Genomic DNA, 15,419 nt, shown 5'->3' with positions numbered 1-15,419 from the left:
AAGGGAAAACTTTTCAAAAAAAAAAAAAAAAAAGTCATTTGGCAGGCAATGCCCGGTTTAGGAACAGTGCAGGTCTCACGGGAGAACAATATGCATTTTGTAAAATTTCTTAAGAGACAATTTATGGTTTTGAGAAAACAAAACAGGAAATTGAATTAAAAGGAGAAACATATTTAAATCATGCTCTAGTGATGACATAACTAACCAAAGCCCAGCAATCACAACCTAGGGTCAGGGATTGTTAGCTACAAGACTCTTCTGGCATTGGTTGGTTGGGTCCTTAGGTGAAGAGAGATGTTCTACTGTTTAATTGGCCCTGCATCACAACTTTTGAATGGATGAAAGCCCATTTCTTAAATTAGAAATGTGGCCCTAACTATAAGGCTTCTGTCATATCTTTACTGAAGACAATGAACTATGACCTTCCTCCTTACATCATCAGCTTTGATGCCTACCTCGGGATTGGCAGAATTTTACCCTGGAGTGAGTTTGGGGTAGATCAAGTAGGTGTTCTCTTTTCCTTTAACTCCAAATGCTCAATACCTCTTGGGAAGTTAGGGATTAAAAACAAACAAACAAAAAACATCCATCTCAAGGAAGCAGAGTTTCTAACAGAAAGAAAGGATATCAGGAGTCATTTGCGACCATCAGTACTAAATACACACACACACACACACACACACACACACACACACTTTTTTTTTTCTAGTAAAGAAAGTTGTTTCCTAATTCAAACCCATATGCTACATCTACAACCTTCTATTAATTTCTATTTGGGTGTTTTTTGTTTTGTTTTGGCCACAAGGTGTGTTTTATTTTCATTAAACATACAAATAATTTGCTATAATATCCCAGGGCGAGCTGGAAAATGTGGCAGCCTGTTTGGGGGGTGACCCGCAGGCCAGTGGCATTGGCACGGAGTGCCTGGGCTTACAGTGCAGCTTGTCACTCGTGTCCATCTTGCAGGCGGCTCTTCTTCCTCCACATCACGACTGGGGTGTCTCAAAGATGACAGGGGTGGAGAGTCGTCTAGGTTCTTAGGAAATGTCACTCTGCTTCTCCTGCTCAATGGTCTCTTTGGTCAACTGGGTGTTCTCCTGCGTCTCTATTTTCTTCGGCTTGGCCTTATCGAAGCTGGCGATTTCCCCCATGTCCGGCTTGTCTGCCATTTTCTTAAAGCGATCCATGCAGTTCTGCTCTGAGCCCAGCACCTGGTGCTCCCACTCGCGTTGGTGCAGCAAGAGACCTCTATTTGGTTTTCCAAGATTCTTGACGAGCAGAGGGTAAAGGGGAGAAACTGTGGACACTTACATAAGTTTAAATTATGAGTGTTTATTCAACTGTTTCTCTCCTTTTTCTTTATTAATTATAAAATAATACTTTTCTATATGAAGATACAGGTTTTTACGCTGTGTCTTATTTTCTCTATAATTTAATTAATTGTGTGAGATAGATTACAGTGTAGCCTCTATTTTATAGGGAAGATATTATACTATATTATTATTATTATTGTTGGTATTTTTTTTTTGCATAGCTAAGTTCTTAACCAATTCCCTAATCTGCCTCAAATGGGGATCAAAAACCTGTATAGTCATTCAAGTATGATGACAATGTAATTGACTCAGTCTCAGCAAAAAAATATTTCATGACTTGCTTGATTCCATTATTTTGTTGTAATGAGGTTGGGTTTATAAACAACACATGTAAACTTTCTTGCTCAGTCCATTTTGTGCTGAATGGAGCACATCTCTGGAATGCCTGGCCAGGTTCGGCAGTTCAGATGAATACAGCTAACCACATCACATGGTCACCAAGCCACTCGCCATTTCAGAAGTCCACTGACTTTCTTTCTTCATCAGCAGAAATGAAATCCCTTAGGGCAAGATTTTATAAATATATATGCACCCTTTTGTATCATCAGCACCTGGCATATGGTAAATAGTTAAAAAAAAAAAAAGTCTGCTAAACATATAAGGACAATGACTAGAAATCAAACATAGCTGAATTTGTTCTTACAAAGGTTTATGTAGCATGGTAGATTATTTGCAACATGGCTGCTATAATTCCTTTCTGTGTATGTGTGCCTCTGGTCTTGGCCATGTGACCTTCTTTGACCAACAGAAAGAAACAGAAGTGATGGCATGTGAACTGATCTTGAAAGGTCTTGCTGTCTTAGAAGCTAGCCATTAGCTCAGACTAACCAGCTGGAGACATTTGGCCCAGTCAGGAGGGACCACCAATCTCCCAAGAAGGCAGTGACACTGATTTAGCCCATAAAGCCCCAGGTCAGCCACTGGACGACTGTAGCTAACATAAGCAGAAGAGTTTCCCAGCTGAGCCCAGCCCAAATGGCTGAGCCATAGAATAATGACCATATAAAATGACCACTCCTTTAAATCACTAAGTTTGGCGGTACTACTAATACAGCAACAGATAATTGATATCAGTGACCTTTGGAAAGCTGAATATTTTCATCTACCACACTTTTAAAGTAAAGTCTGAGTAAAACCAGACAATTTAATAAGAAACGAATCAGAAGCCAACTAAAAACATCCTTTTGAGAAACCTCTTACAGGAGAACATATCATCATCACATGAGGGAGTTTCTTCAAAGGTAATCAGTAGGGACACCCTGTGCTTATTTTGTTTCTTTTTCTTAGAGGAGTCAGTGATATGAGACCAAATTTGCAGGTCAGTCTATGGACACTTCTTACAGATTGAGGTCACATATTTGGTTAAACTTATGTTTTATATGGTTTGATAATATATTAAGTGAAAAGAAATCTACTGATCTTGTTTTTCTTTGGAATTTGATTTACAACAAAAATAGTTCCATAGGACATATGCTTGGATTTGAGGAGTGGTCATTAGGGTAGAGTGCAAATGAAATAAAACATTGGGACAAAGTCCTGCCTGCAAAGGTATGGAGCACTTCCACCACCAAGGGGTGTATGGGTTTAGGGGGGAGGAAGGTTTAACTTACTTAAAGAAGAGTAATAACATATAGACTGGGTGTAGGAAGAGGTCATGAGCAGTAACCATGTGCTAAAAGGCTGAGGATCTTGTCCTGGGGGAAGGACAAAGTGGTTTCCACATTTTACAAGGCTTATAGTTTTTCTTAGCCAGGTTACTAAAAGCAGCAGAAAATCACTCTCTTATTATAAAAACTTTGCCAATTTAATATGAAATACAGTGCAATTACCATATCCTTGGCAGTGAGCAGAATACTTTATACACATTGTCTCAATTTCACAACAATATTATGATGGGAGAAATATTGCCACTATTTTATAGATAAGGATACTGAGGCTCAGTTTTGGTTGAGAAATTTGCAAATGTCACAGTTGGTGATGGATTGATTGAGGACACAGGTCCAGGCTATCCTACCCATGGCCCCTTCATTTACCCACAATGCCAGTGTTACAGTCCTAGAAACTGGAATGTAATGAGATACCCAAAGAGCTGAAACATCGATCCATTAATTCCATTATGGAATTGCAAGCCATCTTAACTAAAAGGTTATTTTGACCATCTAAAATGTTACTTTGACCACTAAAAGGTTATCTTTTGCCATCATGACACCTAACTCATCTCAGATGAAAATGTAAGTTGTTTTGAGGAAGACACTAATTCTCTCTAGTATCCCCCCTTTTTTTTTTGCTTCAAAATACCAAGTGGAAGGTTTTACTTGAAAGATCTTTTTTTTTTTTTTCAAACTAAAAACAATATTATTTTCAATTAGGATTTGCCATTGTGTAGAAATATGTTTTGTTCATTGTGTAGACTGTAATCAAGATTGAAACAAATTCAAAAATCTGGCCCAGGGATATTGTTGGAAAGTACTGTTGTAAATTCTCTAATAATGCAGTACTACTGTTAGCTATGTTTTCTATTTCCAGCAAGATTAAGAGGACTTTATATCTGAGAAAGCAAATTAAGAAAATAAGTCCCTTAACTAAACCATCTCCACAAAGAAAACTCTCCTTGTTATACCATACATGTATGATTCTTTTTGTAATTCAACCGCAAGGCCGGTATTCTAGTAGGAAACTTTGGAATATAGAGTCACATAAATATGGACTAAATGGGGCATTATTAGAGATGGCAGATGAAATCAGTTGAGTGGAAAAGCTTTCTGAACTTGTGTTTATACAACACCAAACAAAGATGATATCACATCAGTTTAAGGGCTTATAAATGAGAGTAGAATGTGGGTAGCTCTGAGAGGTTTTCACCTACAAATTTCTTTTTGTATTTCTTTTTTATTACCCCCAAAGATAGAAAAGGTTCCTAATCCTCAAACAAATGGCTACTGATTGAGATGCTCATGCTCTATCCTGAAGCAAATCTCTACTATAATAGATCCTAAGATATATGATGTGTAGGACTTACGCTATTAATTAATCAGTTCAGGATATCCTTCTGGCATGCTTTTGACATCTACCATCTTTGTTTTTCTTTTAATTGCCCACTTGGTGCAAATACAGACAACTCAGAGACAGGAAAAAAGGAGAGAGTGCAAGTGGGCAATTTGAAAAGCTTGCATTATGTAACGAAGTAATATCTATGCAATTGAAATGAACCGGACAGCTACTTGTGCAGTGACTTAGGTTATCTTAACACCCTAAGATCATGGCAAAGGGGGACTCCTGAGTACCAGGTGTGCTTGACAGTCCTGCCTTGGGGTGATGGGGTTGCTGGCTGACTCAGCCCAGCTTCCCAGTTACTATCCCTTCTGGCTTTTCAATGATTCGTTTCTCAAATTTTGTTTCAGTCTGAGTAATCCTTGATCATTTTGAATGTAACGGTTAATATTCTCATCAGATAGGAAAACATGTTTTGGCCAAATCCTTCCCATATCTCTTTCTCTTCAGTGATTTTTGGTTAAGGTGAGGAGGACAGTGAGCAATGTGAAAATGGACTCACCGTGTTCTAGGAAGAGGGAGTGTGCAGCTTGGGAGAAAGAAGATGAAAGGTTAAAACGATGGGTTTTCTCACCAGTGTGAATCCTGAAATGTACAGAACACGTTGTTTACAGCGTCTCAGGGCTGGAAATCAGCTGTGATTGCAGCTGGCTGGGGCAAAGCCTAAAGGGCAGCAGCACCAAAACCCAACTCATTTTTTTTTTTTTTTTTTGAAAACACAAGTTCTTTTCACTGCCTGTGGACGAAATTACTGGCTGACATGCTAAACCTATTAAATATGTATTTTGTAAATTTTGAAATGAGGAAAAATGCTATGTAAAAATTTTTACAGATGCTGAATGATTGTAAATGTGGTTAAAGATGTGGGACTCCAACTTTGTTCTTTCGTGGATTGCTATTAGCTTACATTTGAAATCTCTGTTGGCCACGTATTTCACATTGTTCTTCCAAATGTAATCATTTCTCTCTTTTATCTGATCTCCTACAGTCTCTCTGTTTTCATCAATATCTGACAGCAATTCCCAAAGATCCAATATAGTCCACTCTAATATCCTTATGTGTACTCTCTTCTCTCTTTGAAATCTAATACCTTAGCAGTGAAATAATTTATTGTGCTTTATTTAGACTTTTATTTTTTGCATGTGTTTTGATACTATCCTTTTGAAAAGAGTTATTTGGAAATTTAAACCAACTGTTCACCAAAAGTTATGAAAGCATGATTAAGAAATTTTCTCTTTTTAAATCCCTTTTCAAGCCTTCACTTTTTAATGTTCTATGGCAAATGCCACAAAATCCATGGGTCTGGCAATAATGAGGAAATGAAGATGAATACTTCTTGGAGCCCAGCTAACGGGTAAGCCATACAGAAGATCAAATGAGCCAGAAAAATAAGTGACAGTCCTATTTTTTCTCAAAAACCCTCTGATTATGTGGTTGTCAAAACCTGGAGATGTTTAATTCATTGAGGTTGACCTTCTGGTGAGACAATGGTGGCACCAGCATACTCGCCTAAGAAAGAAGTGGCAGCTACTCGGTTCCAAATTGCATATATTGTATTTCTATTCATCTTGAGTCCTGAATAAATGCATTTTGTAAGCAATATCTGAGAAGAAGTTTTTATGGGCACATTACAGCCTAATATGTGCATTGTTAAATTAAAGGGAAAACTTGTTCCAGTGAAGTAGTTGGCAGAAAACTATAAATCTTAATGGATAGGAAAATATGCCTTTCCATAAAAAGGAAGGAAAAAAACAGACACACAAAGCAAGCAAGCACACAAGAAACCCTGCTTACAGACTCAAATAAATAAATAAATAAATAAATAAATAAATAAAAATCAGGCCGCCGAGCAACAATGAGCAGCACTCATCCCTTTCTGATGTTAAGCTCGATCACTCCATGTACACATCGCCATTTTCCTCTTTGCTCTTCCCTCTTCCTTGAGAAAAAATTGTCCCCTGGTTGGGCCAAACATTTGAGGCAAGAATGAAAAATATTTTGCTTTATTCTAACCTGTGAAAATGCATTTTTTTGCCAGTGTTGTGGTTGGGACTTTTTTTTTCTTTTTTCCTTTCTCACATGGCCCTAATCCAGGCCGGGTAGATCTTGACGTGTAAATAAAATTCCATCCTAAATAAGTAAACTATGTTTTTTAGTGGAATTCTGAAAACACTCCTTACTCTTCTGCTCAACACAAGATTGAAAACTCAAAAGTGTTCTTTCCACCAGGATTGGGATATCTTTTATACCGTATAATCTGCAGTGTGGAAGCCTCGTCCCCATCACAGGTGGGTTAGGTGCCCCTTCTCCCATGCAAGTGGGTCCTGTTCTGGTGCTCCTCACACAGAATTGCAATCACTTGTTTTCATCTCAGCATCTCCTACTGGACTGCACAAAATGAGGGAGCCAGTGTTATGAATATTTGAGTCAGGCAGTGTACATAGTAGGTATGTAATATTTGTTCATTTTGAACATTGACTCCCAGCACAGGTTATAGCCAAATGTTTAATGATCATTCACATATAAAGATCATTGACCTTTATAGCAGTTTCCTTAACCCTGGTGATGGATTCCAAGATTATTATGATAGGAAATGGGTACTAGACTTTAAAAAGTTCTATTAAGGCATAAAACTTAAAAAAAATTATGGTGACCAAGTAGAGGATTTTGTTTTCTTTTTTTAAAAAAAAGAAATGTATACTTGAACTGTATGCTTGCACTTAAAAATGTATACTTGCACTGGCTCTGATTCATCCTTATGCTGAGTAGACTTGCCACTTGAAGGGATATCAAGGAATAAATGTGAGATGTTTGCCACATTTGAGGCAAAGGGAATGTAGCAGACATTGGCAGGGAGGAAATGCCACATCTGGTCACCTTGTAAACTGCTAACCTCCCAAGATATGTCCAAGGATAAAAATCAAAACATTTTTCAACAGGGTTCTATTTAGGAGTCACATTCTTAAATATTTCATCTTGCCACTGTTTTATCCCCAGTCAAATGTAGAAAGTGGCTTCAAAAGTTTTCTTTGTTTTTCTTCCTGCGAGATGAAGGTGGCCAGACTATTTTTGTGCAAGTTGGAGTGGTACAACTTAATTTTTCCTTAAACTTTTTGATAAGTAAAAACAAAACAAAACAAAACTGTTTTCAGCCTAGAATATCTTTACCTTCCTTCCAATAAAAATGTTAGATAAATGAAGAATGCGCAACAATTTGTGTATTTAATAAATATTTATACAAACAAAGGTATTGGGCATCTACTATGTGTGCGAGAACAGGACTAATTGCCATACAAAAAAAGCAAGTGAAAGCAAGTGCAAAATAAGCTCAAAGGGATTTTCCTTAGAGGTCTGCAACTAATGGAGATGACAGACATACAAACAAGTAACTATCTTATAATTTATGTAGTCCATATATACTTATTAAACACCTACTACATCCTAGACATGCAGCTAGGCACCAGTAGTTTTTAAAAGTGAAAATATCCTCAGAATAAGCCTCAGCGTTCATGGAGCTGACGTTCAAGTTGGGGAAACAAGCCATAAATGAAGGTATACCAAAAAAATGACAAAATGAGTAAGATAATAAAGTAGATGATTAACTCTAGGAATAAAATGAAGAGGGACCTGTGACAGAGAATGGTAGAGTTAATCTTCAGGTGGTCATGCCAAAGATTCCTGTAACTGGGTAACCCTTAGACTGCTAGCATAGGCATAGTCATCAGAATAGTCTAATCCCAAGGAGGGGGGGAGGTGTGACTCAGTTCAGAGAGCACATCCTTGTATTCAGAACTTTCCTGAAACCCTCCAGGCAAAGAAGCAGAGTTAGTGCTCCTTTCCGGATATTTGATTATGTTGTAAATCAGGCTGCTCTGATCTGTTCCACATTATGCTAAAATTACTTGCGTATATGCTTGACTTCCCACTAGGCTGTTTTCATCCGGGTTGATCCGCTGTCTCTACTGCAATACCTGGTGTATGTGTCACAATGTTTTTGTCTTACTTTCCTCCTTCTCCTTTCTTCTATCAAGTTTGAACATGTACTAGGTGAGAATATGAAAGGGTGCAGACTGTCTTGTACAATGCCAGTGAAATAATTAATCTAGGCGGTGTGAAAAACTTTTCTCACTGATCCCACCCCCTGAAAGCAGAATAGATTTCTTTCCTGCTCTTCTTCTATAAAAAAAAGAACCTATAATGAATGACCTATGCCATTGCAGTAGGGAGCCCTGGGGAGCAGAACTAGAACCAGTGAGGGAAGGTGGGACCACAGGGCTGAGAATCAAAAGGATATAGAGAAAATGAAAGAATGGTAAGAGATAGGTGGAGGTAAAAAGAAGAGATAAAAGATAGGTGGAAGCAAATCTTCTCTGTTTATCTCAAATGCTGGGAAGATATCTAAGAATGGAGAATTGAGGTTCAGAATGTATAAGACTCTGGGCAATTCCCATTTGTCTAGAGCATTTTTTTAATAAGTTAAAATAAGTGATCCTAATGTATAAAGTTAGATAATGTTATATAATTCTCTAGACACTGTGTGTGTTATCTACTAACACTTGGAATATGTGAACCACAGGTAGCCCTACTCTTGCCTACCAATCATGGATTTGGAAACAGTAGGGGCTCAGTAATTTAATCAGAGAATTTAAATAATTAAAAGTTCAAAGCAAGGCTATTTCAGTACTATTCTAATTCTACTGGATTATTTGAAATAAAATCAGCTTTATCAGTCTAGAATCTTCCAGTTGGAGGGGATTTACATAGATTATAGAAAGGGAAAAGAAGCCAGGCACCATTCTAAAATGAAACAAAATACTTAGGCAAAGAATGAACTGATTTGGTCAAAAGTTTTAAGTATTGTATAAAATAGGAAATATAAAATGTCTAGAAAAATGTAAATAGTGAGAAAAGAAAGTTAGGATGACTCAAGGGGATCTTAATGTTCAGGAAGGTATGATACTAATATTAGGAAAATCAATTATGAATAAAATAATCTTTCACACTTTGCAGGGGTTATTTTTCTGAAAAGTACTCCAACTGACATATTTTATTTTCCAAGTTCAATGTCCCACAGAAAATTTATGGAAGCCAATAAAAATGACATTATATTTTTAACCACCTTAAATATAAAAGGTCAAGAAGCTCTGCTTCCAAAATAAACTAAACTTGAGTATTTTAAAATCAAAACAAAAATACTACAGTTGATACCTTGTATTAATCAAGATAGCCTAAATCGTGCTGCATTACAAATCACTCCTAATACCAGTGTGGAACCACAGAAAGCTTATCCCTCACTGATGGTAGGTTTTACTTCTCATAATATCCAAATAGCTTCTATTGAACTAACCCAACGGCAGGTAATTCTTGTAGGCGCTGGACAAAATATAAATAGCAAATACCTGAAGGCCCCTGAACATGACTGGACCAGGGAAATACTGGAGAGAATTCAACTCTTAGAAGAAGGAACAACACTGGGTGGTTTCCAAATGTTTAGGAAATCTTAGCCTGATGGCAAGCCTCAGTCTAAGCTCTACAGAGCTAAAATTCAGATAGAAAATCATCAGTCTTGGTGGTTTCCATGCAGCATAGCAAAAGCTAAGAGAATGGAATTAAGATTCTACTGTTGTCAAGTGCAGGGGAGAGAGAATTTGTAGTTTGCTTTCTAGTCAGTTTAACTATCTGTCATAGAATGATTAATACCCCATGAAAGAAATAACCAAATCCAGAGTCTCCACAAAAGAACATTCATAATATCCTGAAAGAAAAAAACTAATAAAACAAAAAAAACAAAATTTGAAGTTAGCAGACAAGAATTTTTAGGCAGCCGTTACAACTGTGATAAAAAAAAAAAAAGAAAACTATGTTCAAAATCAGTGAAAAGATGTGAAATGCTAACAGAGAAGTGTAAACTATTTGAAAGAACAATATAAATTCTAGAATTGAAGAATAAAATATTGGAAAGGAAAAAGTACTATATGAGCCTAGTAGTTAGAAATGATAGGACAAAAAATACAATAAACATGAATATAGATTAGTTAAAATTATCCAATATAAAAAGCAGAGGAAAAATTTTGTAAAAGAATGAACAAAGTCTTAGGGATGGGTGGGATAATTTCACAAGATCTAATATATATGTAATGGTAGTCCCATAAGAAGAAATAGATTTTTTTTCTCATTAATTTATCATTTGAGATTTTTTTAAATTGAGGAAACAATTGCTGAAATTATTTTAATTAATAAAAATGGGAAAAATAGTTTTAGATTCAAAAAGTTTTATGAATAAGAAAGACATAAATATAAAGACAATCAATTCTGCACATCATAGCAAATTTCTCAAAAGAAGATAAAAGAGAAAATCTTGAAAACAGAGCAGAGGAAAAATACATTACGTACAGGAGAACAATGATTTGATTAAAATACGTGCGGCTTTTCATTAGTCACAATGGAGGCCAGAAAAATAGTGTATCTTTTAAGTCTAGAAAAAATTCTCGATGTAGAATTTTATATGAGTAAAAATATTCTTCAAAAATGAATTATACTTCAGTAAAGCAGGAAAAAAATAATAAAATCAAAACAAAAACATTTTCAGTTAAGAAGCAAGTTGGAGAATTTGTCACCAGCAAACCTCCATTATAAAAGTGCTGAAGGAAAGTCTTTAGGCTGAAGAAAAATACTGTCAGATAGAAACTCAAATCTTCAAGAAGGATTTAAGAGCCCTGGTTGGAATCATAAATATAAGGGCAAATTTAAAAGATATTTTCCTCTTAATTAAAAAATTACATATAATTTTAAGTAAAAATTATAATAATTTATTATGGAGTTTTATAATAAATATACATGTGATACATGTGTGAAATTCAACATAAAAGACCAAGAAGAGGGTAAATGGTCATTTGTAGTTGACAGCTTCTATTTTTTTTAAGATTTTATTTACTTTTTGACAGCAAGAGTGCAAGTGAGTGAGAGAGAGAGAGCACAAGCAGGGGGAGAGGCAGGCAGAGGGAGAAGCAGGCTCCCCACTGAGCAGGGAGTCCAATGCAGGGCTGGATCCCAGGACCCCAGGATCGTGACATGAGCTGAAGGCAGTCGCTTAGCCAACTGAGCCAGCCAGGCACCCCTAGTCACTAGCTTCTTAACTTTTGTGGGAAGTAATGCAATATTAATGCTAAAGAGACTAAAAAGTCAAGGATATATGTTATAATTTCTTAACCTGTAAATATTAATGAAGAGGTATTACTAAAAATCCCATAGATAAAACTGAATTCTAAAAATACTCAGTTAATCAGGTGCCTGGGTGGTGCAACAATGCCTATTTTATGTCTCTACCATCTCAATGTAAGGCTTTCTTGATCATGGAGATAGGGAAGTAGAGAACTGAATTTCCTCTGCACAGCCTCATCCTGAAAGTGACTCTCACCACACTATTCACAATTTATTGGCTAGAACTCATCATACATCTTCACCTATCTTCAAGCAGTTGGGAAACAGAGTTTTTTATATTTCCAGGAATGAGGAATATGAAACAGGTTGTACTGAACATTTAACTTTTCTCTGACCCAGAACTCTTTCCAATAATCATCTTTGACAATTGATCAGAAAGTATCATAAGAAGTTAAGCAAAATTTTCCACAAACATTGGTAATTTAGACTGAAATTAGAAATTTATATATTAAATTTTCCAATTAGCTTTCTTACTTTTTTCATTTTTATGAATCTTTAAAAAATTCCTGATTTTTTTCTCTAATGATTACTTAAGGACAGTTTTTCCTGGGTTTGACCTTCTTGTCTTTTATCTGTATACTGAATGGATGAGGCATGAAAAATATTGTTGACTCTTTGTCATACTCCCAGGGATCTACTCATGTGCTCTGTGATGGAGAGGGAAAGGGTCCTTTTGTTTAACAGAATGAAATGAAATCAAATTTTGTCATGTATATGTATTTATTGTTAATTTTCAAACTACAGGTGACAGGTGAGTACTGTGTTAAGAAAATTGAACAGGTGTCTTTGTTGAGAACTTGTGCAGCCACTCTGCTCTGAAAAGGCTATGGGGAAACCATTATCTGCCTTAAATACAAACACACTGAAGAAAGTATTGTAATGAAATGTGTGGGAGAATAAGCCTGCATTGTCTTTTCTGATTTCATAGCTTAAATTCTTTACTCTGAGAAAAATAAAGCTGTTAGACATCAAGACATACACAGCATAAAGATAAATGTAGTTAAGCACTAAGGGGAGGGGAGTCATTGACAGTGCAGGGTAGACAGTATAAGCCAGTGAGTGGACCTGCAGCACAAGAAAAATAGTATGTCAGACAGTCAGCCCTGAGTTTAGATGTTGCTTCTTCCTCTTGGTATCTTTGTTACCTGGGACCACTCCACTCTTGTTAGCTCAATTTCCTCTGAAATGGTGACAACCATGCTTTCTTGGGAAGCCTCTTCTGGGGATTAAATACGCCTGTGTCTGGCACACAGGAAATGTTAAATAAACCTAGTGATGGTTATTGGGGGAGAACTCAGAAATGATCAGTGTTTTTGTAGGTGAATTCAGAAAGCCTTTGCTTAAAAAATGTTTTGAAGTTACAGGGACCTAGTCATGGCCACGATTTGCTCTATTTCACAGAATATGAATACTCAGAGCCAGAAGCAAACAAAGTCGATTATATTATACTTTTCACAGTATCAACTAGTATCACAGTCCTGATTAATCACTATTTTAAGGTACACACACACACACACACACACACACAAGCACACACACACCTAACCGCACACGTCTTCCTATTTTTTCCCTTCTCTGTGGTGGTTAGCGCATGACTGAACAGAGACTCGTTGAGACAAGTGAGGCGGAAAGTGAAGTCCTGAAATAAACAGCGTGAACATCAGTAATACTTTAATTTCCACGTTTCATGGTTATGCAAGCCCACTGCTTTGGAATTTCAACATAACCTTGAACCATCACCAACTTTAATTTTCCTCACACTTCCACCAGTAGTAATTGGGCCCTCCCTCCTGCTGCTGCCGCCCCGCTTGTGTTTTTGTTATTGCTTTTCCTTTGCTTTCATTCACTTTGTTTAATTCTTTCTGGCAGCTGCGAGAGCTGGATGCCAAACCCCTGTGTTTGTCACATCACGACTCTTCATTGTTGCAGCTCAGCGGGTGGAAGTAGGCCTTCTGACTTGAAGACAGTTGCCCCAGCGTGCCATCTCTGGGCTCACTGAGAGTTTCCTCCCAAGCGGACGTTAAGAGCAGGGACTTTCGGGTTGCATACAACTGGATTCAAATCCTGGCTCTTCTCATTATTGGGGCAATACTGTGCAAGTTACTTGATCTACGGGAAGCTCAGCTTTCTCTTTTCTAAAATAAGGATAAAAATAGGATTTTTTCCTCAAAGAGTTGTTTAGGATTAAATGACCTAACGTAGGTAATGTGTGCTCTCCATACAAGTTAGTTCTTACTATTCTGTTTCTCATGGTGGATCAGTTGGCCCTTCAGTTCACCTCTAGTTGTAGTGCTTTGGTGTCCCTGTTCATGGTGGATCTAGAGAAGCCTGGGGACATTCTACACATGGTGTGGTGCTTCATTCCCACACACGTAGTATATGAGTTTGCGTAACAAGGTACCACAAACTGGGTGGCTTAAAACAACAGAAATTTATTCTCATAGTTCTGGAATCTAGAAGTCTGAAATCAAGGTGCTGTCAAGCTTCTGCTGAATCTTGTGGAATCCTTCTTTGCCTCTTCCTAACTTCTGGTGTTTACTGGAAATCCTTAGTGTTCTTCGGTTTATAGACCCATCCCTCCTGTTTCTGTGTCCATTGTCCCGTGGCTGTCTTCTCCCTGTGCCAGTCTGAGTCTGCATATGACACTCCTCTCTGTGTGTCTCCCTTCTCTTCTCCTTATAGGACACTAGTCATATTGGATTAAAGACCACCCCCCCACACACACACATACACATATTCCGGGGTGACCTTATCTTAACTAAGGGCATATGTAATGATCCTATTTCCAAATAAGTGCACATTCTGAGGTTCTCAGGGTTAAGACATATCTTTAGGTAGGGGATACAGTTCAGCCCACAAAATGTGGACTCCTTTGGTTTTTACCATTTCCTTGTGTTGCTTGTAACTATGCCTCATGGTAGGTAAGTGCTGTCAGGATCTGGTCATAGGAGGCAGATGGAGAGGACTTTTGCTTTGTTTAACCAGAAAGGACTGTGAATGACTGGGTTAGGACCAGATAGTAGTTCTTAGACTTGAGTAGACACTGAAATTGGCTTGGGAGTTTCAGAAATGAAGATGCCTAGGTCCTGCCCCAGTGATTCTGATTAAATTGGCCTGGGGTATAGCCCAGGCACTAGGATTTTAAAAGCTCCCCAGGTGACCGTAATGTGTAAGCAGGTCTAAGAACCACTGAACTAGAAGAACTCAAAGCTAATGGAGGCAGATTTTCTTCTTGATAGGATTAACCCTAATTGAAAGAATAGGCCTTTATTTTCTTTTCCAAAATCCTTGGAGCCAGATGTATTTGGGAATTCATATTTAGGATTTTTTTTTTCAGAATTAAAAAAAGTAATAGGGTGCATAAACAGTATATAACATAAAACTCTCAGTGTTAAGGAGTGTCTGGACAGCACCCCTTAACCAAACTTAATCTTTTTTCAGTGAAGCATACAAATATTCACATTATAAAGAGGGCTATGTCTGTTCAGGCCAGGTTTTGCTACCAGATGAGAACAAGTTTCACACTTAGAATAAAAGTTTTGGTTTTTACTTCTTTATAGATTCTAGAATGATCTGTAGGGGGTAAAGGATTGTGAATGTAATTATAAAACCCTATATTATAGAGCCCAAGAATTATTTATTAACATGTATACCTGACTGACGAGTTCTTAGATAAAAGTATAATATGCAAAGAGAGAGTTCTGGTGTATAGCCAGAAAAAGCAACTCTAATCATCCCGTTCTTTCTACCAGAACATAATACCGAAACCTCTAC

The 15,419-nt window shown here is 37.2% G+C and overlaps 1 protein-coding gene across 1 annotated transcript; it reads right to left on the bottom strand.

Annotated features, from left to right (window-relative positions):
* Positions 1–1,037: 1,037 nt before the first annotated feature.
* Positions 1,038–1,193, bottom strand: LOC116876607 (thymosin beta-10-like). Its single transcript, XM_032872878.1, has one exon. It carries the CDS (start codon positions 1,185–1,187, stop codon positions 1,038–1,040), a length of 150 nt encoding a protein of 49 aa, XP_032728769.1. The 5' UTR covers positions 1,188–1,193.
* Positions 1,194–15,419: the final 14,226 nt, after the last annotated feature.

This window comes from Lontra canadensis, unplaced genomic scaffold (assembly GCF_010015895.1).
Source record: "Lontra canadensis isolate GAN:19392208 unplaced genomic scaffold, GSC_riverotter_1.0 scaffold46, whole genome shotgun sequence".
Taxonomy (NCBI): Eukaryota; Metazoa; Chordata; class Mammalia; order Carnivora; family Mustelidae; genus Lontra; species Lontra canadensis.
Note: the sequence above shows the minus strand (reverse complement) of the source record. Positions and strands in the feature narration are given on the sequence as shown.